Source organism: Peromyscus leucopus, chromosome 6 (genome assembly GCF_004664715.2).
Source record: "Peromyscus leucopus breed LL Stock chromosome 6, UCI_PerLeu_2.1, whole genome shotgun sequence".
NCBI lineage: Eukaryota > Metazoa > Chordata > Mammalia > Rodentia > Cricetidae > Peromyscus > Peromyscus leucopus.
In genome coordinates, this window is record NC_051068.1 from 123,353,066 (window position 1) to 123,379,506 (window position 26,441).

The window sequence follows — 26,441 nt, forward strand, 5'->3', positions numbered from 1 at the left end:
GTGATGTCAGAGCTCAGCTTGTGTCTGTCAATCAGAGTGAGAACAATGCTGATTTTCATGGGGTAGAGACAATCCAAAGGTCCAAATGGATTCCCAAAGGACACCCTACTCTCTGCTCTATAGTCAGGAACAGAAAAAAAAATTAACTAGTGAGTACATGGTTGCCGTGGGATGTCTTTCTGTATGCTGTGAATATGTGTTGCTCTCATTGGTTGATAAATAAAGCTGTTTGGCCAATGGTGAGGCAAAATAAAGTTAGGTGATACATTTAAACTGAAGACGGAGATGAAGGGTAGAGTCAGGCAGAATCCATCCAGCTGTCCAAGAAGCAACAAGATGCCAGCAGACCGGTAATTCCACGGCCATGTGGCAACATATGGATTAATAGAAATGGGTTAATTTAAGATAGAAGAGCTAGCTAACAAGAAGTCTGAGCCATAGGCCATACAATTTGTAATTAATATAAGCTTCTGAGTGTTTACTTGGGACTGAGTGGCTGCAGGACCAGGCAGGACACAGGGAAACTTGGGTCTACACTTGTTTTTTTTGTTTTTGTTTTTTATGTGTGAGTGCTTCCCTACATGTATGTCTTTGTACCACATACGTGCATAGTGGCGGGGTGGGGGCAGAATAGGGTGTTGGATGCTCTAACACCATCAGAACTAGAGTTACAGATACTTGTGAGCCATTATGTGGGTGCTGAGAACCAAAGACATACATGTCCCCCGTAGGAGCAGCAAATGCTCTGTTCTGCTGAGCCATCTCTCCAGCCACCCAGTCACTTTTTTAGAAGAAAATGATCAGGGATAAGAAAATAGTGCCTAACCAACACATAGCTGTTCGTTTTTAGTATTATCCATGGTTATTTTATTGAGGAAATCTCTCAGGATATCAGTTAGGAACATGGCTTTCAGTCAGGCACAGAGGCACATGCCTGCAATTCCAGCACTTGGAGGAGGCTGGCAGTAGAATTTCAATCAGCCTGAGCACATAGTGAGACCCTGCCTCAAAACAGTAAAATAAGGGGGTGAAGAGATGGCCCAACCATTAAGAGCACTTGCTGATCTTCCAGAGGACAGCTTCCCAGACTCCACACTGGGCAGCTAACTGTTATTCCAGCTCCTGGGGATCTGACATCCTCTGGCCCCTGAGGGCACCTATGTACACACACATACACACACACACACACACACACACACACAAACACACACACTTAAAAACAATGAAACATGATAGATTCAGAAACTTGCTCAGTCATCTTGCTGTGACTTAAACCATGCACTATAATCTTGAGAATTCATCTCTCCTAGCTAACAGTTTCTGAGATGTTATATATGAGGATTTATAGATCTGGTAACAGAGCCTCCAGCACATAGTAAATGATTAAGAAACATTAGTGCTAGGTATGGTGGCACACACCTGTGATCTAAGCACCTGAGAAGTGAAGACAGGAGGACCAGGAGTTCAAAGCTAGCCTGGGCTACACGAGAGCCTGTCTCAAGAATAAACACAAAAAATATTATTATTGCATAATAGATGTACATAAGCAAATGAACAGCATACGCCAAGATTACTGATCCTCTCTGAATCAAGCGTAGGTTCTGCGCCCAATCTATCTTTGATGACGTTTCACTGCCCTTGGCTTTTTGTCTGTTTCTATGCTTTGAGTCAGGGTCCTGTACAAACCTGGGCTAGCCTCTAACTCACTCTGTAGTCAAGGCTCATTTTGAACTCCTTAATCCCCCTGCCTCCATCTCTCAAGTCCTGGGATAGCAGGCATATGCCACTGGCCTAGCTTTCCCTACACTCTGAAAATAGGTTATCTGAACCTCAAGAATACACATAGCGCCAATTGTTGAGAGTAAGTTCCCTGGACACTAAGCATATAGGTAGGATCTGGTATGCTCCAATTGGAAAAATACAATGTAAAATACAGGATGGATAGATGGATCTTTACCATACACAGGAGCTTATATTGGTGGAAGAAGTATGGTATAGTGAGATGGGAAAGGAGTGTTTTATCAAGGTCTGACTTTTACAGAGATTGAGACATGGGACCCTCTTTAATAAAGGGAACTGTACAAAAACATATCTTGCAGACATGAAAGAATTGTTTGGGTTTAAACATTGTCCTTAAAAGGATTCTCCCCATGTCTATGACTTTGTAACTTTGTAACCACAGTCCCCGCCAGCTGACATCAGTGCTGCAGAGCAGGATGTGTGTTGTGCAATAGTACTTTAAGGTGTGTTACTTCGGCTTATGTTGCATTTAACTCTGTGAGGCTGTGTTACTGTGCCTAAAACACCTGATGGTCCAATAAAGAACTGGCCCATAGCAAGGCAGGAGAAGGGATAGGCAGGGCTGGCAGGCAGAGAGAATATAGAGAGGGAGAAATGGGGGGGGGGGAGAGAGAAAGAGGTGGAGGAGTGAGGAGATCTAGGAGCCAGAGAAGGAGGAATACTCCAGGGGCCAGCCACCCAGCTACACAGCAAGCCATGAAATAAGAGTAAGATTTACAGAAATAAGAGAATGGGAAAAGCCCAGAGGCAAAAGGTAGTCAAGATAATTTAAGTTAAGGAAAGCTGGCATTTATAATTAAGAATAAGCCCTCATGTGTTGTATTTATTTGGGAGCTGGGTGGCGGGCCCCCAAAAAAGACCAAAGACCAACTAACAACAGATGTGTCTGGCTTGATAATTAGTTAAGGCTGCAAAAATGTATTACATGTCTAGAAGAAGGTTATGTAGGGGGTGGGAAGGTATATTTGGGGAAGCATAAGGGGAAACAGTGGAGGCTTTCATAATGATCATAATATATTCCTTAAATTATGATGTATTTCTTAAAGTCAACAATAGAAGCCAATAATAAAGCTGTTCATGTAACTTTGGTAAAGAAAAACTCTGTTTAAGTATAAATAAAGATGGCCTAAGCTCTTCAGGGCCATTTTGAGTGCAATCCACTTGGTTAGAATTTTTCCTTGCACCGATGCCCCTTGCCCGCCTTAGGACCTGAACCCGAGCCAAGGCTGCACCCCAGCACACATAGGAATTCATTGGAATAACCTACAGGCTGCAGTCCAACAATCACTAGTTATGAATGGAAAGTCCAAGATCTAGGAGCCACTCAGTCCCACGAGGCTGGGTGTCTCAGCTGGTCTGCTGGGATCTTGAAGGAGAGATGATGGGCTGACGGAGGTGAGGGCAAGCAGGCAAAGAACACCCTTCCTTCTTCCATCGTCCTTATATAATAGTCCAACAGAAGGTGTGGACCAGATTAAAGGTGTGCTTTCCAGCCTCGGTCTGGATTAAAGGCGTGTGTCACTCAGCCTCAAGATCCGGATCACAAGTGTGCCCTCCATTTCTTGGATTATAGTTCATTCCAGATATAGTCAAGTTGACAACCAGGAATAGACACCACACTCATCCTATCAGTTCATCTGTGGAACACACGTGGTGGACTTCCACACCACAGCTCTTTGTCAGAGGAAGTCAGGAACCTGGAGGCAGGAGCTGATGCAGAGGCCATGGAGGGGAATTGCTTACTGGCTTGCTCCTTATGGCTTGCTCAGCCTGTTATAGAACCCAGGACTACCAGCCCAAGGATGGCACCACCCACCAAGGGCTGGGCCCTCCCCCATCAATCACTAATTAAGAAAATGCCCTACAGGCTTGCTAGCAGCCTGATCTTAGGGAGACATCTCAATTGAGTTTCCCATCTCTCAAACGCCTCTAGTTTGTGTCAAGTTAACATAAAATTAGCCAGCCAGCACATACACACATTCTCTCTCTCTCTCTCTCTCTCCTCTCTCTCTCTCTCTCTCTCTCTCTCTCTTTTACATATGCACACACAATTTAAAAGAAGTAAAAATAAATGTTAAATTAATAATGAACAAAAAATTCTAGCAACTGAGGTCTAAAACTAGGATTTTAATTCAATCCCTTTCAAACAAAGAGAGATGAATAACAGCAGCTGGTGTTAGTAACTGAGTCAGACCCTATTATAGTTTCTAGTGTCTGTAAAGGAGGTACTATGTAAAAAATGAAACTACAATCTCCTCCCTTGCTCTGAGTGGGAAAAAGAAAAGAAGCACACTTTTTTTTTTTTTTAATGCCGAATGCTGTTTATTGAAGGGGGTAGGAGGTCTTAAATACAGGCTTACAGCACAATGGGAGAACCCCGGAGGGCAGAAGTTCGCTACTGATGTTTTACAATCTTGCATCTAAGCTGTTGACACCCATTATGCAGGATACACAGACAAGGAACTTCCCTTAAGCATTCAGGAGGGTGGAACCTGGCAGGGAATTAGCATAGGGAGAATATCAAGGTCAAGGTCAGCAAGCAAGGCAACAGTTACCCAAAACAGGGACCAGGGTCCTACAGGTCCCCCTTTTACTAAAAAGTGAGAAGAAGCACACTTCTTTACAATGTTCACTATGTGCAAGGACTTGGCAACTATACCTAATGCCAAATATGTGCAGCCAATTTGTGAAAGAAAAGTAGTTTTCTCAGAGTCTATTCCTGTCACTTTAGGGGACAAGTAATATACACATACACACCACTTCATATAAATAAATTTTCTAATACGTTTTTAATCTTTAATTATGTTCTTTTGTCTTTATTGTTCGCTTGCTTGTTGAAGTCAGGGTCTCACTATGCAGCTCAGGCTAGCCTCAAACTCACAATCCTCCTGTCTCAGCCCGGAAAGTGCTGAGACAGCAGGCATAGACCATCAATGCCAGCTCCAAATTGTTTAACTTTTCTTTGAACTGTTATCGGACTATTTCTTCACTGTTGCCTTGGAGACGGATGCATTTAGCCCATTTATTTAGATCCCAGAAGTACACTGTACTGTACTGAAATAGTGTTGATAAGGAGGACACTTATCTAATGGCCTCTGAATCCCAGTGTATAAATACTAAACAAAACGCTAATGAAAACCACTGAATGTAGGGCCAGCAAGATAGCTTCATGGGTAAAATTACTTGTGGCCAAGCCTGGTGATCTGAGTTCAATCCCCAGGATCCACGTGGTGGAAGGAGAGAAATGGCTTCTGCAAGCCACCATGGCACATGCATGCCCACACAGGCATAGATGGATACATGTAATAGTAATAAAGAAAACACTGGCCGGGTGGCGGCGGCGGCGGTGGCGGCGCACACCTTTAATCCCAGCACTCGGGAGGCAGAGCCAGGCGAATCTCTGTGAGTTCCAGGCCAGCCTGGATTACCAAGTGAGTTCTAGGAAAAAGGCACAAAGCTACACAGAGAAACCCTGTCTCGAAAAACCAACCAACCAACCAACCAAACAAACAAAAAAAAAAAAAAAAAAAAAAAAAAAAGAAAGAAAGAAAAGAAAACACTGAAGGTAACAACTTCAGGAGACATATTTTTCCTTATACTACATTGGTGGTCACTGGTGGTGACCATAAAATTAATATGAAAATTCTGCCTGACTCTGTTTCCTAAGCACTGGCATTAAAGGCATGGTAACGCACATTACATTGTTATATTTATATCCTTATATTGTGTGCAAAACACACACATACTCACCCCAGATAAGGATCCCTCAACAGCACGACGTACGGGTACCAGCAAAGCCCAGCTTGGTGAACCAGTGAGCTTTGTTGGAAGGCTTACTTACAGGAGAAGAAATGACTCAAAGTCAGCTGCATCGCAAAGCCCACCAAGCACAGGTGACAGCTCACAAGAGCTGGGAACCTGGAGCACACTGCACAGCCTGCAGGCAGCTCAGCAGGTCGGAGTGTGTCCTTTCCAGGTGCCTCAGTTGGTCTAAACCTCCTCCAGGCAGCTCGAGAGGTTTCTGCTTCTTTCAGGCAGCTGGGCCGGTCTCAGTCTTTGTAGTTTGGCTCTACTCAGTTTGAGAAAAACTCTTGGGTTTGTATTCTTTTCTCTGGCAGGGAGGGGCTAGAGAGTCTGCTTGGTTTCAGGCACTTCCTGGGGATACTTTGAGTTGTTACCTTCCTGCTTGATATTGCTCATAGATAAAATTTTCATGGGCTAAAAAATTCAGATAATTTGGGCATTAGATGTAGCTCAACTACCTTGTGAGCATGTGTTTACATCCACAGCCAAATGCCTCGGTCAGAGAAGCCTCTCTCTGTGGCGAACAGAGATGTTTGGCTGCTCAAGGTGCTGAGGATAACTGAGAGCTGCATGCTCACCAGGAGAGGTAGACCGTGCCCTCTAAGGCTCAGTGAACATTACAGGACAGAGGCAAAGGAACATAAGTAGACAACAGGAAGGGCTATAAAGTGCCATCTTCTGGGCACAACACAGCCGTTGCCACCATGAACTCACAGCAGCTATGGTCACCTTTACTGAGCCTGCCCAAGACTGGCCGTGTCCATAGTCAATCTTGAATGGGGGTGGGGTGCCTACCTGCTGAACCATTGGCTGCTGATGGATTCTGGGAGATCAGGAGTCATTGTCTTTAGTTATGTGCACACTGTGAAGCCCGCCAGCCTCTAACAGAGAGCTCCAAATCCATCGTCACACAGACAGCCTTGGTTAAATCCAGTGGTTCTCAAAGCAAAACATGGCATGAACGTGGGAAATGGATCTGTAGGGAGGAGGAGCCTTAGCAGGGGGAGGAGGGAGATGAGGGTGCAGTGAGACTAATCGGAAAGCATTAGAGACATTTATGAAATCCTCAAAGAACAAGTTTAATTTTTAAAAAAATTAAAAGGAAGAAAAAGGTGTCAATAAAAGGTTGAAGGATATTTGAAACACAGGCAAACTAACTCTCTAGTTTTATTACCTGTATCAATTTTACAAATCTTCATCTGCCGAGTCCTCTCTCCAGTCCCAGCCTTGAACTCTTGATCCTTCTGCCCCAGACTCCAGAGTGCTAGGATTGCAGATGTGCACGGCCACACTCAGTTTCATGTGGTGCTGGGGGTCAAGCCCAGGACTTGATGCATGCCAGCCAAGCTCAAGTTACAGCTCCTGCCCACATTTTCTGATTTTCAACTGTTAAAATGATTAAGTGTGGACAGTGGCTATGGCTCAGTGGTAGAGAGCTCTGCCTTGCACGCATGAGGCCTGGGGTTCAACCTCCAGGGCTACAAGCATTCTCCACAGGCAGAAAGCAAATGCTGCACCCGCCCTGACAACTCAGAACCAAATTCTTGGCCATCTCCCCCACCCTGCTTCACTACATCTCCTTGGTTTCCTCTTTCTAAAATGACCTCTGAGTTGTATGGGGTGGCTCACTCCTGTAAACCTTGCTAGCTCTTGTTGAGTCCAGATGAGCATCACCTCCAGACACAGACTGTCTCAAACAAAACAAAAAAATTATCTCAAGAATGAATCAGTAATTACAACCACTCAACTCAAAATTCTAGCAGCTCACCAACCAAGGTTTCGCTTTGGAGGTGTTACTGTACAGGCAAGTTCCACCAGCGCCTCTGCACTGTGATTATAAACTTTTCTGGATAAAATCTGCAGGAGTGTCTCTCCTTCTCCTTCCCCATCCCTCACACATTTCACATGGCATCTCTCACCTTCAAAATGGTTCACTGTTTTATGTCCTGTGTTGGGGTGTGTGGGTGCCACAGCTTCAGTGTGGGAGTCAGAAGACAACTGTCAGGAGCTGTCTCCTTCTACATAGGTTCTAGAGATCAGCTCAGCCCATAAGGCTTGGCACAAAGTGCTGTCACCTGCTGGATCTCACAGACCCTTCTAAAATCGTAATTTGTATAGTTTAATAAAGGTTTGGATACAACCTTAGAGTATTTTGAAAACAACACTGGAGCACATTTTATATATCAAGTTCCAGGCCAGCCTGAGCTACACACTGAGGTCTTACAGCAGAAAAAGTGTAAAGGGTTGAAATATTTATATTTATGAATTTATATTCTCATATTTTGAACTATTTAAAATATAAGATGCACTTTCCTATATTTCTCCATAAAGGGAAATCTCCCTCTCTCCTCCTCCTCCTCTCCTCTCTCTCTCTCTCTCTCTCTCTCTCTCTCTCTCTCTCTCTCTCTCTCTCACACACACACACACACACACACACACACACACACACACAATCTGTGAAGATAGATAGCCATACTGCATTATATATTACTGAGTAAAAATCATGTTTGCTTTGACTCCATGAGACAGGGGAGACCATTCCTGAAATAGAAGTAGTCCCATCAAGGCCATTTACTGAGTCCAATCATTTATACTAATTTTGTTTTATCCATCACAACTATTCCAATGACAGCTTCCTAAAAACAAGAGGGAGCTTGTTCAACCCCTTGCTTCCAAGACAGACTAATAATGGCCCGGGGGATGAGCTAATGTGGACGTCAGAGCCCTGATGATTTCAAGGCCACAGGTGCTAAGGAGGGGAAAGGTGAAGCACAAGAGTGTGTATCTCGCTTAGAAACATCCTAAGAAGACTGTTCTCAAACTGTTGAGCTGACCAGACTAAACACTTGCACTAGAAAGCCATAAGTATCCTTGGATATGTGTGTTTTTTTTAACATACCAAACTCATGCTTTCTTTTTGTAGAAAGGATGAACATCTTTAATAAGTAGCTTTCCTGGATTTGTTATACTGTAAAATGATTTTAGCTATACAAGGACCAGTAAATTAAACATTTCTTAAAGATTTTTAACAAAGTTGTGTGTGTTTTGCCTGCATGTATGTTGATGCACCACTTGAGTGCCTGGTTCCCAGAGACCAGAAGAGGGTGTCCCCAGAACTGGAGTTACAGATGACTGTGAGTCACCATGTGAATGCTGGGAACTGAGCAAGGTCCCCTTGCAAAGAGCATCAAGTGCTCTTAACCTCAGAGCCCTCTTTCTAGCCCCTAAAAGGAACATTTTTAAAATCAAAAGTACTCTCATAATTTAAATCAGAAAAATTTAACACTTTACTTACTATTACTATTAATTCAACATTTCACAAACAGAAATTGGGCACTTGTTGCACTCTGAAGCATTGTGTCTCCTCTAAATTTATATAGCTTTGTGATTTATTCTACCATTGATCACACCCCAGCCCCAATAGCTAGCTATGCACATTATTTTACTACTGGAATAATTGTCTACTAAAAAACATTTGCCTAAAAGATGGCTCATGTTTATAAACTGTTTGCCTTGGAGAAACGTTTACTCAGTAAGACTGTAATAACTGTTGGTTCAAGGCAGATGTGTGAGCAGTGCATGCCTGTCATCCCGGCACTCTGTGAGGCAGGAAGAAAGACTGCCATAAACTTTACACCAGCCTGAGCCTCACAGGAGCACCACTTCAGTCAGGGCTAAACAGCAAGAGTCTACCTCAAAACAGACAAAATAAACACAGTCAACCCAATGGTTACATGCCGTGGGTTTAAAATGTGAACTACAACACCATTACCCCAAGACATGAGCTCTTTACATTTGTAAGAATTTCCATGATGTTCATTCAAAGAGACACTGATTACCTCAACTCTCTGGCATTTTTTAATTTTCCATTTGCAACTAATGTATGTAGCTATTTTCAACAACTGCACTCTCAAGTATATACCCCAGAGAATGTAGTCAGTTCTGCCTACACAAAAATTTGCTCACAGATGTTCATAGAATCATTATTCATACAAGCCACCGAGTAGATATAACCCAAATGCCTAAAACACCAATGGAGAGGTAAACAAATGGTATTCCACCCAAGTACATGATCTGCCACAAAAGGGGACGCAGTGACTGATAGAGGCCAGAGTGGACCTTGAAAACAATGCTGTGCTAGGCCAATGAAGTCACATGAAAGAGCCATATGTTGATTGATTCTGCTTATACGGCATACTTAGGACAGAAAAATCCATCACGGAAAGCAGATTAGTGTTTCAGGACTGAGAGGGGAGAACCGGGAGGGTCACCAGCTTTTCATGGGAATCAGACAGTGGTGACGACTGCATGATTGTATGAATATACTAATCCATTCACCGTACACCAGAGGCAGGGCACAGTGCCATGGCAGAGGCACTTCGTGCAGGAGGCTCTGCATGTGGTCACCAGCACCAACAAAACTGGGAGGACGGTTAGCATGAATTTTATCTTATGAGAACTCCATTTCAATAACACCGCAAGGGGTCAAGGTATATACTTCTTATGCTTACACCAAATTTCTAAATCACTTTACATTCTACTAAAAAGATTACAGGGCCCAGTATGCCATATTTGTTTATGTATGAATATGTAACATTCTGAAAGTTGTTTTACAAAAAGAACCCCTATCTCATAACATCACTTTTGATAAACATAAAACAGAAGACAGAATAATTTTTAAATGTAAATATATTTAAAAAATTAAAACACCTAAGAAACACAATCTATATACATGAAAAAAGTAAGATATTTATATGCATAATAACTAGTAGCAACATGACCCATGAGGAGCAGCAGCGTCTATTCTGTCTATATTCTGTTTAATACCACAGTGGTAGCTCACTGTTCTTAGGGAAATTATGTAAGGTACATAGAGCAGAGACTGTAAATAGAAAATTAATGCCAAGTAACAGTGTTTTCTCTAAAAACAAATGTTATTAAACAAATCATCGTAATCTAATTAACAACAAAATGAGCTTACTGTATTCAGTTCAAGATATTTAGTCAAACTTGCATAAAAGTACAGGTGGCCATTTAAAAACGGTCTGTTGCTAAACTATCAGTAACTCAGGCTATTGGGATTTCCACAGGAGATGAACTGTCATTCATTTTCTTTTTATGAAAAGGGCTGCTTTAAGAACACTACAACCATGCTCTTAAGAAATGCAACGGCATACTTGGGAAGTTACAATGGCAAAGCATATGCATCGGTACATTCTTTCACTGGTACCAGCCCCAAAGAGCATTTCTGAAGGTGACCTAGATGGCATTTCCACGTACTTTGACTTTTATTCTCCTCCACATAGTACATGTCCAGGTAAGGATTGTAATTTCTACTAAGGGAGTCTATCACATTGGTCATAAAGACACACACAATAAAGTACTTGGATGATCTAGTACTTTACTAGAAGTATATCTACTGACCACAAAACCAGCTTTCACTTATAAATGAAATACTAAGTTTCTGATTTGAGAGAAATGAAATACAATACAGTGAGTGAGGTTTTTTTCTTCATCTCTGCTATAAAAATCCACTTTGCCTATTTGACCCGTCTCTATCCATGCAATTTAATGAATCCTCAGAAGAGTTTACACATCTTTATACAGAAGTCACATCTGTTCACTGCCATTCCTTTTATATTTTCAGTGTCTTATCAAAACACGGGTAGCAAGGTTCTTCCTATTCTATGAGGCAGGGAGATGCTTCCTAAGGATCTCTTTGGATGATGAAGATATGGAATCTGGGAAGGACACATCAAACTCTATTAGCAGGTCACCACGTTGTTCAGGGTTTTTTGGAAACGGCAGCCCATATCCAATAATTCTTCTCCTCATCCCAGGCTTCACAATATCACTGATTGACATAGGTATGTTTCTTCCATCCATTGTTGGCACATTAATTGAGCAGCCACACAATGCCTAAAGTGGACCAAATAAAACAAAGTTAATAAACTCCCAAACTGAACAATATAAGATCTTGCTAGGTGGTAAAGAATAATACCATGACAGTGATATTTTAACATCCAAAAGGATTACAATAGTTTTAAAATCTTTTTCCTGTTCCAGAAAATCTGTTCAAGAGAAGCATAATCAGATGTTACTAGAGACAGAAGAGAGAGGAAGGAAAAGAAAGAAAAGAGAAGCCAAGGATGTCTTTCAGAGTGCCTTAGGAAGTAAACAGTTTGAGGCTGTCAACACTCAAAGTGCAGGAATTTGAAGGGAGAAAAGGAAGAGCTCAGAACTGAACTGAACAAAAGGAGGAGCAAGACCTCCTTCTCTAGAAGACCTGGGAGTGTCTACTATATGCCACATAGTTCTTGGTGAACCACTGAGGGATCATGAACCAAGACTTCCCCTCCAGAAATGCACAAGGAACTCCGAAACGTACACATGAATTAGTGACTTCAACAGAGCAGAGCACGAACAGAAAGGTATGGCAGAGGTCTCTCTGACAGACAGGGCATACGGATCATCCCCTCATTGACTGGAATTACCAAGAACCTAAACTAAACTAAACAAGGTCTGCTCCAGTGAAGGCTGAGAGATCACAGAGGGTAGCTCTGACACACAGAACTATACAAAGTAATAACAGCAAATTCAGGAAAAGGAAAATATATTTGGGGGTGGGAGCCAGATTTCTACCTTTTAAGCCAGTTTGAAATATATGGTAGGGATATATTGAGCTATTTAAGATTTTTTTTTTCCCCCGAGACAGGGTTTCTCTGTGTAGCTTTGCATCTTTCCTGGAACTCACTTGGTAGCCCAGGTTGGCCTCTAACTCACAGAGATCCACCTGGCTCTGCCTCCCGAGTGCTGGGATTAAAGGCGTGCGCCACCACCGCCCGCTATTTAAGAATTTAAACAGGGACATGACCTCACATCATGGGTTACAACTGAATTTGCGAAGTAGTACAAATAAGGACTTGAGGGCTATAGTAAAGTGGTGGTATTATACATCATGTATACACTTGTTATATTTTTATACTTGTTATATAAATCTTACTCCAAACTAATCATATCAAAACTATATAAACAATTGGTTCTCAACCTGTGGGTCACAACCCCTTATGGGGGGGGCGGGCAGAAGGACCTTTCACAGGGATCTCCTGAGACCACTAAAAAAACACAGAGATTTACATTAAGATTCATAACAGTATCAAAGTTAGTTATAATGTAGCAACAAAAATAATTTTATGGTTGGGAATCACAACAACACGAGGAACTGTATTAAAAGGTTGCAGCAACCTATTACAAAGGTTGAAAACCACTGGTATAAACGGATTTAAGAGATGGGATTTCCAATGCAGATCTCACAGAGCACAACCGAAAACCAGAGCAGAGCTAATCCAACACGGGCCGTGGAGTGGCTAATCAAGCCTGCACTTCAAACTGACAGTTAAGTTTAGAAACTATGATGTCATCCAGAAGAGATGCAATAGTAGCACTTCCAGAGAACTGTTATGAGAAAGAGAACAGAGAGCAGAGCGCTGGAGAAAGGCGGGCTCCTGCTCAGACAGTTCCCTACCAGTAACCCACAGCACACATCTCTACTTACCTCCCGTAAACTGATTTTAGCGGTATAGACTATATTTGATCCATCTCTTTTAAATTTGGGATGCTCTTTGTCTTTAATAATAAAAACAATGTCTGCTGGGATACTATTTGGTGTTTCGTCACCTTCCCTCGGGAAAGTAATTTTGGTGCCTTCTTTCCACCCTTTTTTAATCTCAATGGTGAGAATTTTGTCCTCAGATCTGTAGCTCCTTCCATCAGGGTTTAATCTTTTCCGAGAAATCTTCATCCGTTTGGTGCAGCCACTATAGATTTCTTCAAGCGACACTCTAAGTTCATGAATAACAGGAGGGTCTTGTTTGAGACGGGAGGGTCCCACAGAATTCCTGTCTCTTGGATAACCATTCATGCTGAATCCAAAGGCACTGAAGGGATCTCCATCTATTTCCATTTCTTCAGAATCTCGACCTCCACCCATCCGTCTTCCAAAGAAAATTTCAAAGGGATTGGAACCCCCAAAAAAGGCTGCAAACGTGGCATGAGGGTCACCGTGGAAGGTGTACCTGAAGGTGCCTCCCTGTCCATCAGTGCCTCCTGCTCCTCCTTTCAACCCTGGTGAAGAGATAACATGATCAGAAAAAGGGCTATGACTCTAGACAGTTGACCATTTGCTAGCTGTACCACTAATAACCTTTGACTATGCCTCACGGTCAGAAACATTATAATTAAACAGCATGGTTACACAGCTTCTGAAGAGCTACCCTAAGTTAAAGGTTTAGCTTGCAAATCACTCCTGCAAATTCTTAGCTTTAATAATTTCTTCTTGAATCTGTTTCATAATAAATATGAAAAATAAAAGGAAACTGAGATTCTTTACCTCAAAAGCTACTATTCCAGAATACTGTATTTAAACTGAAGAGTTTTAAAGACACCTATTGAAAGTAATTGAATAGTTAAACAAAGAATCTAGATCCTTAGGTGCCATTATAACTAATTAATGTGATCAATAGTAAGTAATATATCCATACTAAGTAGCTTTATTTTTTCTTTTGCTGTCTTCTAAAGATTTTTATTACTTTTAACTCTGTGTAGGCATGTGTGTTTGCACACGAGTGTAGGTGCCCATGAAGGCCAGAGGCATCAAATCCCCTGCAGCTCGAGCTAGAGCTGGTTGTGAGCCTCCTGACATGGGTGCTGGGAGATGAGCTCAGGTCCTCGGACAGCACAGCAAGGCTCTTAACTGCTCGGCCATCTTTCTAGCCCCCACCAGGTCTTTCACTGTTCAAGAACTAAACAGAACTATTTCTTAGCAGCAAGGGAAAAAGCTCTAATAAAGAGAGCAGTATGGAAAATGTTTCTGTGGACACTAGATTATTATCATCTTCGATAGTGAGACTTCTTAGGTCTACCTTTTCACATCCTGATGCAAAGCATTAAAACCAGACCTGAAATCGAGAGCCTCGGGTCTTTTTAGCATGTAACCCGGACCAGTTGTTTCTGTCTGACGGCAGTACTGTGACCTTTTGCCCAAAGGTTCAACAGAGTAACATGTGGCTGACAAAGATTATATATATTTGACATAGCATGTTCTACCACATCCCAAAGGAAGATCCAACCAAAATCCACACAACAATATCATGATGTTTTAGGAGGCCAATCTTGGCAAAGATTTCTATCATTATAAGGAAGCTTCTGGAGGAGCCTTAGAGGAATTCCTGACCAAAAAGTAAGGTGGGAAATGAAGATTACAGAACTAGGAAAAACTAGTTTAAACTGGAAGATTCTTATATCCAAAATTGAGTAATTTGAGGGCAGGGAAAGTATGTTACTAATTTTTGCATTGCTCATGCATATGAGTTAAAAATGACAGGCACTCCAGTCTACTGAATGAAGAAAATCAACTAACTCTTAAAGTCCTCCTAAGCTGAAACTAAAGAAGGTGTTTTAAGGGTCAGCCTAAAAACAAAGCAAAAAAAACAAAACAAAACAAAACAAAAAAAAAAACCACAACAACAACATGAGACTTAATCCCTGTAAACTCCAAGGAGACTCCACTTCCATATCTTGCTATATAGTTGGTTCCTATTATTAAAGGACGGACACGGGGACACACACACACACACACGGTTAGGGGCAGAGGGGATGGATATGCACGGTGAATCCAAACAGTAGGTGGGTTTCCTTGCAGAAGGGGAGAGCGACAAAGCTGGGCAGGGTGAGCACGGTCAACAGGCAGCTCCTTCGGTTCTTCCTGACAACTTTCATTAGTGCAACTGTAACTCCAAACGTGAAATTGTTAATGACAGACTTTCTCAGATGACAGAGGAAGTCTAGAACTCAAAGTCATGACGAGGTAACTAAACGAGTACTTAAGTTACTTCAATAATTGTATCCTTCTTCCCACGGATTTCATAAAATAGAAGAATCTACCAGTTGGGTAAATGAGCTTGCCCACCCTTAGCTCTCGAAAAGGCAAAAATCTAAATGCTTTGGGCACAGAACAGAACAGAAAGAATAACATTTTCAGGATTACATCATAGGTTTGGCTTTTCCCTAAAACCTCTTCCTTTGCTCCCAAAAATGGTAATTCAGCCAGTATTATAGTCTGTGAGAAAATTTACACACAGCTCAAGTGACTTACTCATCAGAGCCGACAAAAATTCAGCCTTGAGATTTTCCTAGACATAGAACGGTCAGCTATGTAGGTCAGATAAAGAATGAAGCTACTTTAATAATGAGAAAATCCTACCAAAATGCCGCTGTAATATGACATGAACTTCTTCCTGTCTAACAAGCACATCATTTGCTAGATAGTCAGCCTTAATCCTGTACACTGCAACTCCCAATAAAAACAACCAACATCCAGCTGGATTCTCTCTGCTTTGAAATGTTTTCTAGACACCGTCTAGTCAGGGGATGGACTCTAATTCCACTTCTGCCTGAGCTTTAAATCAACTAGCCAATTTAACATGCAAAGCAAACACATTTTGGGGACACTATTCACAGCAATGACGTCTATTCATTATCTGACAAAAAAAATTATGAAAAGAAGAAACATAAGAGAAGAATTAGATTTGCAAGGAAAAATGATAAGACTTGCTAATTCTTACTTTAAGGAAATGGAGGGTGTAAATGTTTTGATTTGTAGCAAGAGTTCAGAGTTGTAGAAAAAGAACCTTCAACAGTTCAACTCACAAGAAGCTGAATATCATATGTTTTTAGAACACAGAAAACAAAGAGGTGTGGCTGACTAACTGCATTAAAGAGAACAGCAAACCACATGAATGTTAATATACCAAATACTTAAGTCTGAAGACATAAAACTGCTTTTAGCATCCAAAAAAAATTAGTGAGTAAGCAGTAATCAACAGGCAAAGTAAATAAAGGAGAAAAAAATGTTAGAAAACCAGAACCTTCTAAGGTGTGTTTTGAGGGAAATTTTTATTTATTTATTTTATATTTTAAAGTTGCATTTACTGGTGGTCAGTCGGTCTGTCTGATGCCATGGTAAGCATGTAGAGGTCAGAGGGCGACTTTCAAAAGTCAGTTCCCTCTTTCCACCACAGGGGTCCCAGGGACTGAACTCAGGTCACAAGCACCTTTACCCACTAAGTCATCTCTGTGGCCCAATAGAGAAAAAGAGTTGTTTAATACAAACTTCTCTTCACGTCCACTTAGCCAAGCCTAAAACTTCAGGGCAGAGAATATGTCAGAATCCAGTCTTAAATTTCTGTAGTTGCATGGTTATTTTCAAATGTTTCAGTTGTGGAGAAAACTGACCTATTATTTCACATGTGATTACATTACAAAGCTGACTTCTAGGCAGTTCAACTGGAATGACTTACAAAGGTTTACAGTTTGTCACCACCCTCGTCCATCTGTGGAACATGCCACCGATCTGAAGTCCTCTGCTCCTCACAATGTGCCTATCTCTCCCTCCAGCCCCAGGAAAGCTGGCTCCGCTATCTATCTCTCCAAAGCTGTCTTGTCCAGACATCTCACAGAAACTGCATTACATAATTCTGCCTTTAGATCTGGGTTTCCACCCAGCATATTTTCCAGGTTCATCCAGTTGTGATATAGTCCATTAAATGGGTACTTTTAACTGCTGGAAGGTGCCCACTGGGACATATACTTTCGTTTCCCCACTTACTAAAGCATGTCACTCTGGCCTGTCTTGACGCAGGGCCCTCACTGGTGCTGCCTCAACAGTCAGGCACATGTCTCTGCATGAGCAAATGTTTTGTTTTGTTTTTCCATTTATAGATTCCTAGGAATAGAACTACTAGATAACATAGTAACTTTAAAACATGGCTATTTAATTCATTAAAAAAAAAACCAAACCAAAAGCATTCTAAATTTCAAGTGTTAAAAGAATTTCACAGCATGAACAAACAAGATTAACAGGTCTCTTAATTCCTAAACACAGACATTCAGCATTGTCTCATAGTTCTTACTTCTGCTCCCCTAGCTCCAGGGGTAACAATGGGACAGGGAGGGCGCTCTATCTAGTGCCTTAGTAGTTCCACCATCTCAGAGTTCAGTGTTTTCTTACTACTGGAGAGGCCTGTGCACCCAGGACTGTAAGCACAGACAATGAGAAGAGTGAAAGAAAAAAGAGCCTTCCTCATATCCTCCCACAGTGTACCTACTGGAGATTTTTGGGGGAAGGTGCTGAGGATCGAGAGCAGGGCTCCCACACTTCACAAATGCTATGACTCTGAGCTACACTCCCGCCCCTAGAGGGTTTTAAAACAACTGTGTGCTGTTCTACCAAAAGGTAAATAAATGAACCACTTTTCTGTGAAGGAAGAATTCTAAAAGCTTAATAATGTTCCTTCTCCTGTATTTTCAAATAGCTTATAAATGCACAGTACCTCTGAATAATGGACTGCAATGCTGTAAGAAAAGAATCCTGCCTCACGCTCCTTCTCTTGCTCACAGCACTTATCTGGGCTAAGAACACCAAGAATAAAAAATAAAAAATAAAGATTCAGGGCATACAGACAATCATGATTTAGTTTTTGGAAAGTTTAAGTCATTGGTAATGATTATTAAAAAAACTATCAAAGTAATGTGACTGGGGGAATTAGTCAAGAAAACACTGTCAAAAAAACTTAAAGAATTAAGTGTACCATTTGGTGACTTGAAAACTCTATAAAGTCAAACACGTTTAATAAACCTGACTCCTATGGCTTAGTCACAACAGAGATGCACCTGGGCCGTCCATAAGATGGAAGGAACCAAATCACCTGCCTTTACTGAAGCAGCTTTTACGGCAATTTAGGGAACCTCCCACTTCTCAGGTGAGGCCAGAGTCTGGCGATGTCTGAAGATGCTGCTGGCTCCTGAGACAGCCCCATCATGGCATCAGTGCGACCACGGGGAGCAGAGAGGGGGCTGTCCACTACTTGCTGTTTTCAGTTACTCCATTTGTAAGAACCTGGCTGGCAATGCAGGTCCACCCCACCACTACCAAAGGCGGCAGCACAAACCTGAGTTCTTGGTGCTCTGTCCAAGAAAATAAAGAAAAGAGCCTCCCCACGACTGCACTGAACTGCCAGTTTAGTCTGCTGACTGCAAAGCGAGCGGGCACTTCGAATAGGAAATCTGATGTTTAAATGCGATAAACAAAGGGGAAACAAAACTGTTTCCATAGCCACAGTGACTCGGAAGACATTTGGGGAAAGTAATGAAAGAGTACGTTAGTCCCAATTTTAAGATTTGAAAACCCCAAACTCACATGAATTAAAACACTGCTGTCGCTGCTAATCAACAATGTAAAAGTCCTACTGTACGTCCACATTTCATGGAGATGCTGGACAAACCTGGGTTAAGGTCCATAACGATAAAGGAGACTCTCAAAGGTCTCCCATTTACTGAGCTCACTAAGTTCTGGTCTCAGGAGGCAAGGAAAAAAAGTATGGCTGAGGGAAAAGGGAGGCTGTCACCTCTTCACGTATATAGTAAAATTTCTGAAAGGAATAGTTAACTAAAAGAAAATCAGTCATTGTTCTAACTAGGTGGCCATTTTAGGTTAAAAAAAATTCCGAGATTTTTCTGCTGGCACACAATCGCTATTTACAATTAAGCTGAGAAACTTGCTCTGGTATTTCATGACATCAGGAAAACTCGCTCTTCTCTAGGCAGATTGCCAAAAACAACTAGAAGCTGAACGCCTATGCCTTCTGCGGCTAAGACACACGTCTAACTCCGTCTTGTTCAGTCTCAATTAGCGTTGCTCTAAAAAGGCAAAAAACTTCTTGTTTTTCTGAATAAAATATAAATGACCCAGAATTTGAACTGCCAGTCTTAAGATTTTAAATGATTGAAGATTCTATTAATTTTGGCCAAAAAAATCCATTAAAAAAAAAAACAGGTTGCATAAGACTTTTAAACAATTCATTCCTTGGCACAGGAATTTAATGTTTCTTTTAAAATATGAGATGCTAAAACTGTAAGTATAACAGTAGAATATGTATAATACAGTATTATTTTTTTAAAAACCCAAAAGACAAACATGAACATTTCATTCATAGCTCACTCAAATGATCAAGAATTAGCCCTTGTTTTTATCTGTTATTTTTCTTTTTATTTTAGGTTTGTCTGACAATCTAATGTAATGATAATCAGAAGACTGAGAGAGGAAAAAAAGGAAAGATTCAGAGCCAAAGGAACAGAAACGTGCAGCTTACCTTCTTCCCCAAACTGATCATATATCTCTCTCTTTTTAGGATCACTCAATACTTCATAAGCTTCTGCGACCTCTTTAAATTTTTCCTCTGCTTGAGGGGATTTGTTCTTGTCCGGATGAAATTTGAGGGCTTGTTTTCGGTAAGCCTTTTTAATATCTTCATCTGTAGCTCCTTTTTCAATTCCCAAAATGCAATAATAGTCTTTCCCCATTTCGAATGCCTTGAAATGAACTTAGCTTTCCCTTTGTAAAAGAAAAGAGTGTCCCCAGTCTTAGCAAGACAATGATTCTGGGAAAATAAAGCAAGCTGGCTATCTTAGAAGTTAAAGCAATCAGCGAGCCGGCTCAGCTGTCTGGAGGCAGCAGGCAGCGTCTCTATTTAATTCCTTCCCCAGCAGCTCACTTACGGATAAATAGACACCACAGAGCCGGCCTCCCTCTAGACCCTCCCATTTCACTACGTGTCTCCGTACTTTCTAGAACAGCAAATGCTACAGGACGTCACTTTCCCAGCGGCCTCTAGGCAAAGGACTGAGCTGCGTCCTTCCTCCTCCATGATTAACTCTTCCCTTTCCTCTGGCTCTACCATTTTATTTCCTGTGGATTTAGCAAAGCAGTATTTCAGTTTTGTCTTAACTACAAACGTATTTATCCATTAGAGGTAAAAAGGCAACAGAAATAATTATAGCCATTAGGTAACCCATCTTAAAGTAATTATACAGATAGAAAAGGCTTGAGCTTTCTGTAGGTATTCCAATTTTAATTTCAAGCTACCTAGTTGTAAAATATGCAGAACTAAAATATTAGGTGTTTAAATTTAAAGTCTTCAAATAATTTGGGTCATTTTCAAAATTCCAAGGTCTACAATTTGAAAGGTGAGGAGGTCACTATATGAAGTTTCACATGGTACAAAGGCTACAATAATACAATAAAATTGAAAAGCAATATTTTAACATAAATGACTTGAGAGTGATTTTTAACTAGTTTTTGGTAATATTTAAAAATTCATTATCTGTAAAAGCTCACTACCTGTGTTCATTACCAGGAGTGAACCAGAAGATCCCATTCGGAGGGTCTGTTTTCCTACTCTGGGAAGGTTGGGAAAGGATCAGATTTCAGCGTGCTCAGTTCAGAGCCAAACACCTGGATCAACTTAAAATCTGGATATGTATGTACAAGGGGCAGCAAGGTAACTACTACTTTAAAACACATTTTCCCTCATTTTAAATATGTACTTACTTACAAAGATTTTTGAAAACATGGGGGAAAAAAATCTCCCTCTTTTTGTATTCCCTGTTACTATTAGTATATTTTCTTTTAATTCTTTTAAAAAACATTTGTTGCTATTTGCTGTAATTTTTTTAATTAATAAAGTTTAAATCACCTTTACATTTATATGCCATGTGATGCTTTCTCCTACAATGTATCTTGAATAAATGTGAGAGTATTTTGAATGTATGTAACTCATCTTTTCTCTCTTATACGGATTTTCAATCTGTTCTCAGCTGTTCCTGTTTCCAGGTGAGTCCTGACACTCAAGGCCTTGGATACAGTTACGAGGCCAGCCCTCCACCACTGAGCTGTGCTCCAGCCGCCACTTCTGATAGGATATTGAAAAGATAGATTACTAAGACAATGTCCAAAGAAATGCACTCACTTCATACTGTATTTAAAACCCCTGGGTGTCTGGAAACTTGAGGGGTGTTCAGGTAGGAGGAGAAAATGGACACACACGCTAAGAACATACTGGGAACCTGATGGGACAGAACTGCCCCCCTCTGCCTGCCAACACTTGGGTGACTCGGCACTTGGGAAGGCTTCCTTTTGCTCATGGCCATGACTTCCTAGCTCTCAAGGTCCCTCCCACAGCACCTTGCTGCGGGAATCTCCCACACTTGGCTTCCTACAGACAGAGCTTAGTGAACTGGCTCATTTTTTTAGTCTATCAACAAACATCAATACCAAAAGACTTTTTTCAAATCCAAAGAATCTGGGAGAAGTCAGTATCAAAAGTCACTTGCTTCTAGAAGTGTGTAGCTATGTGAGAGAATACAAAAAGAAGAGAAACCACAATTGGAATTGACATACTTTTCCCCTTCAAATGAAAGGTTAACATATTTTTGTCCATGTATTAAATAAGGGCTTGCACTTAAGATTTTTATTTTACTATTAACTAGTAAGATGCCACGAAGCTATAATTCTCTTTTTATTAAAAGTAGTAAGGCCAGATGTCCCACACCAGTAATTTCCATACTCAGAGCATGAATTGATTTTCCAAGTCTATCAAAAAGCTTAAATGTGATTATTTTATCAAGGTTAACAGCAACCAAGTTTTTGTGCACAACAGCATGTTAAAGGGAAATGTCACTTTGTCTCTTATCAAGCTTCCTTGCTTGGGATATTATGTTTTAATAACTATAGAAAAAGTATTTGTACACAGAAGATAGCAAACCCCCAAAACATAGAAGTATAACCATCAGCCCACTGACCCCATCTTCTTCTAATGTGGTATTTCTACAAAACAGAAACAAGCCTCAGCTGTTGTGATGGTTCATGCCAAAATCCTAGCACTCGAGAGACGGAGGCAGCTGAAGGTCAGCCTAGGTACGTACACAATGAGCTGGAGGCCAGCCTGAGCTACAGAAGAAAACACTTTTTTTTTTTTTTCTAAGTCACAAATCAGTCTCAGTTTGTGGTAGATTACAGAGACTAGCAGGACTGGGCTGACTTCTAGGATTACTCAGAAGAAATTAATTTCAAATTAGGTCACTAAGAAGGCAGAAGGAGGAGGGTAGCAAGTTTGAGGCCAACCTGGGCTACAGAGAGAAACCCTGTCTCAATAAATTATTAAATTCAGATAATCTCAAATACTTTTGAACAAATTCTAGTATTTTACTGATGCACCTGTTAAAAACTTTTTCTCTCAGTATTTAATTTTTGACCAGGTCATGTTCAGTTCTGATGTTTCTCAATTCAGAATTTTTTTTTTGTTGTTTTTTTTTTTTTGTTTTTGTTTTTGTTTTTCGAGACAGGGTTTCTCTGTGTAGCTTTGCGCCTCTCCTGGAACTCACTTGGTAGCCCGGGCTGGCCTCGAACTCACAGAAATCTGCCTGGCTCTGCCTCCCAAGCGCTGGGATTAAAGGCATGTGCAACCACTGACCCTGATGTTTCTCATAATGAATTTGTATCAGAAAATCATGACCTCCAGTCCCCCACACTTCCTACTCAAGATTAAGCAATTTTGGGCTCTTTTATACTGTGTTCCTAGTGCTTCTGATAGCTGAATACCTAACCTCAAATCTAAGTGTGTCCAATAGTCATTGAATTTGCTGAGGTAGCCAGGTATGGCTGTGTACTGTAATTTCAGAACTTGGCAGGCTAAGGGCAGGACAATTACTATTGAGCTTTAGAATAGCCTGGGATATAGAATGAGTTGCAAGCCATCCTGGGCTACATGGCAAAACTAAACTTAAGGAAAAAAAAAAAAAAAAGGAAAGGAAAGAAGAATGGTGTAGTTCTCAGTGAGTGGTAAAATACTTGTCTCCCATTCATGAAAAAATCCTGGGGTTAAAACCCCAGGGGATGGAAGGAAGGAAGGAAGGAAGAAGGAAGGAAGGAAGGAAGGAAGGAAGGGAGAAAGGAAGGAGGAAGGAAATACAAGGTGGCACTAAGGACTATCTACAATGGTTTAAAATAGTTGTTTAAAGCACAGATTCTGGAGTCAAGACTTTCTGGATTCAAATTCTGATAATCCCACTTACCAGCTGTGTGGCCTGGGATCTAAACTCTGTGTCTCAGTTTCCTTATCTGTCAATTGGGGTTAATATCAATATTAACTTTGTAGAGCTACCATAAGGATTAAATATGATGTGCAGTGTATTTAAATATCGACACTGTGAAGATTAAAGGTGTTAGCTACTTTTATGATTTTATTATATGAAGACCAACAACTTTCTTTCAGAAAACAATCATGCCATGTGTAACACTCTTACTTATAAAATTACACACACATAAATGCAAACAAGGTTGTTTCGCTCTTTCCAAACATTCCTGTTAAAATATGCTTACACACCTTGAATTTGTTAAAAATAAAACCATGCTGGTGATGGTGATGGTGCACGCCTTTGATCCCAACACTCCAAGGAATGAGGCAGGCAGATTTCTAAGTTTGAGGTGAGCCTGATCTACATAGCTAGATTCTAAGCTAGTCAAGGCTACAGTAGTGAGACCCTGTCTAAAAAGTCAAAATCATTAAACACTTCACACAGGTAGTCTTCGTCATACTTCAAATCTGATTTATTGATTTATAAGGAGAGGTTGCATTGTGTTACCCAGTCTGGTCTCAGGGTCCTAGAGTCAGTCAGATGCAGTACACACCTGTACTCCCAGCACTTGGCAGAGGGAGGCAGGACAATCAGGAGTTCAAGGCCAGTTTTGGGTTACACAGCACGTTTGAAACCAGCGTAGGCTACATGAAACCCTGCCTCAAAACAACAAAAGCCCACAAATCAAACTCCTTTCTCCTCAACCTCCTGAGGAGGTGAGGTGATGGAAATACATATTCTCAAAATTCTGGAGACAGGATCTTCCCAGCCTTGATTTCTGTCTATACTCCACACATATCAGTCATGATGGATCCCTTCACAGCTGTCCTTTCTGGTTAGAAGACAAGCAGAAAGAAGCTCCAGATAAAGCTGGTGTGGTGGCGCAGACTTTAATCCCAGGCCCGGGAGGCAGAGGCAGAGGCAGAGGCAGAGGCAGAGGCAGAGGATCTCTGTGAGCTGGAGGCCAGCCTGGTCTACAGAGCAAGTTCCAGGGCATCCAGGGACCCCCCCCCCAAAAAAAAAACCCCCAAACTCCCCAAAATAAAAACACTCTTGAAAACACTGAAATTTATGACATATATATTAAAACTTTACACTATTTCAAGCTGTACAAACTACTCTACAACAGTAGAAGTCTGCCTTTACTCTGGACTGTAGTTTGCAAAAACATTAAGCTACCGAAACAAAGAACTGCCAGACTGACCCTCAAAGGAGTCAGACATTCCCCATGCTATCATGCAGCAAGCCAAGGATCCTTTTCAGACTTTTATATCTGAATTCCATTCTCTTACACAGAGGAGCTCTTCCGAGCCTTTCTGCTAACAGCAATTATATAATGGCAGTTTAGAACAAAAACGCTTTCGAATGCTCTCTGCTGTCTATGCTCTTTGTGTGCACACGTCTGGTACTTAAACAAGAGAGAAATTTTCATAAAGCTTTTCTATAACTATGGTCTAACAACAAGCTAAGATATTCTTTCAAAAGTTTTTGTTTTGTTTTTAAGACAGTTTCCCTCCGTAATGTAAGTGGGCTCTGAACTCAATGACCTGCTGCCTCAGCCTCCTGAAGGTTGGAATTTCAGGCAGGAGCCATGATGCCCAGCTGCTAATGATAACAATCCTTAAATAGACATTGCTTCAATATTAGCATAAAAAAGAACATTGGGCTGTGTCTTCTGCTATTTCACGCATTTTGGGGGGTATCTAAAGTCTTCTATAAAATCAAAACTACTAGCCATCTAATAATGACTATATCTTACGTGTACATTTTATACTTTCCTTAAAAGCCTATAAACACTAGAGAACTGTTAAGTTTGAAACTCAGACTCCAAATTTTCAACCTTATGGAAAGGCTTCAGACTTTCATAATGGCTAAAATATCAATAACTTCTGCCATGGTTATACTTACAGCTTTATTTTAAAGGAAAAAAAATTTTAAATTATTTGGTTTTTCAAGACAAGGTTGCTCTGTTTAACAGCCTCGGCTGTCCTGGAACTCCCTCTGTAGAGCAGGCTGACCTCAAACTCAGAGATTCACCTGCCTCTGCCTCTCAAGTGCTGGGATTAAAGGTGTGTGCTACCACTTCCCAGCTGGAAAAAATCAAATTTTAAAGATATTCACCAATACACGCTGCAGGTTAGGCAAGTGCTCTACTACTAAAGGCCGCATCTCCAGACCTTACCTCATTTAGGTCACAAGGCAGAAGACAAACTTAAAGCCAGCGCCATTAGGACACTAACCCCATTTACTTAAGATTAAACTCTTTCTAGCAGGTGGTGGAGGCCAACTTTGGCTACATAATAAGAGCACCCATCTAAAAAATGTAAACTGTTCTGGAAATCCTACCTTCTCCTTATCTACAAATGCCCTTCTTTAGGTTATTGAAGTAGTTTGGAGTCCTTGTTAGCAACATCTAATCAACATTTCTTTATAGAATTTGGCAGGTACTCCAATTTTCTTTAAACATGTGATTGCTGTTAGGTTCAATTCCCAGCACCAGCAGAAAGAAGTAATTGGCCAGGTGGTGGTGGTGGTGGTGCACGCCTTTAATCCCAGCACTTGGAAGGCAGAGGCAGGCAGATCTTTGTGAGTTTGAGGTCAGCCTGGTCTACAAAGTGAGTTCTAGGACAGCCAGGGCTATTACAAGAAAACTTTGCCTTGAAAAACAAAAACAAAAGAGAATAATTGTTAAAAGTCAACATTCCCCATAAGATATGAGCTGCTTAGCAGATACTTCAAATGCTCATTCTGTGTTCCACATTGTCCCAGTGCTGCAGAACATACACCACCTTGCTCTCGTTCAGTGC

The 26,441-nt window shown here is 41.1% G+C and overlaps 1 protein-coding gene across 4 annotated transcripts in view; it reads right to left on the reverse strand.

Annotated features, from left to right (window-relative positions):
• Positions 1-10,407: 10,407 nt before the first annotated feature.
• The window catches only part of Dnajb4 (DnaJ heat shock protein family (Hsp40) member B4), a 28,636-nt gene continuing 12,602 nt past the window's right edge, over positions 10,408-26,441 (reverse strand). The window contains exons 2-5 of one of the 4 annotated variants that reach the window (XM_037207221.1): positions 20,284-20,407; positions 19,812-20,053; positions 13,160-13,728; positions 10,408-11,523 (exon numbers count right to left, since the gene is read on the reverse strand). In XM_037207221.1, coding sequence (XP_037063116.1) covers positions 11,290-11,523; positions 13,160-13,728; positions 19,812-20,022 — 1,014 coding nt within the window. In that variant the 5' untranslated portion in view covers positions 20,023-20,053; positions 20,284-20,407 and the 3' untranslated portion in view covers positions 10,408-11,289. Of the gene's footprint in view, positions 11,524-13,159; positions 13,729-19,811; positions 20,255-20,283; positions 20,408-26,441 lie in introns of those variants that run through there. The other 3 variants (XM_028879131.2, XM_037207220.1, XM_028879133.2) reach the window with 3 other exon arrangements.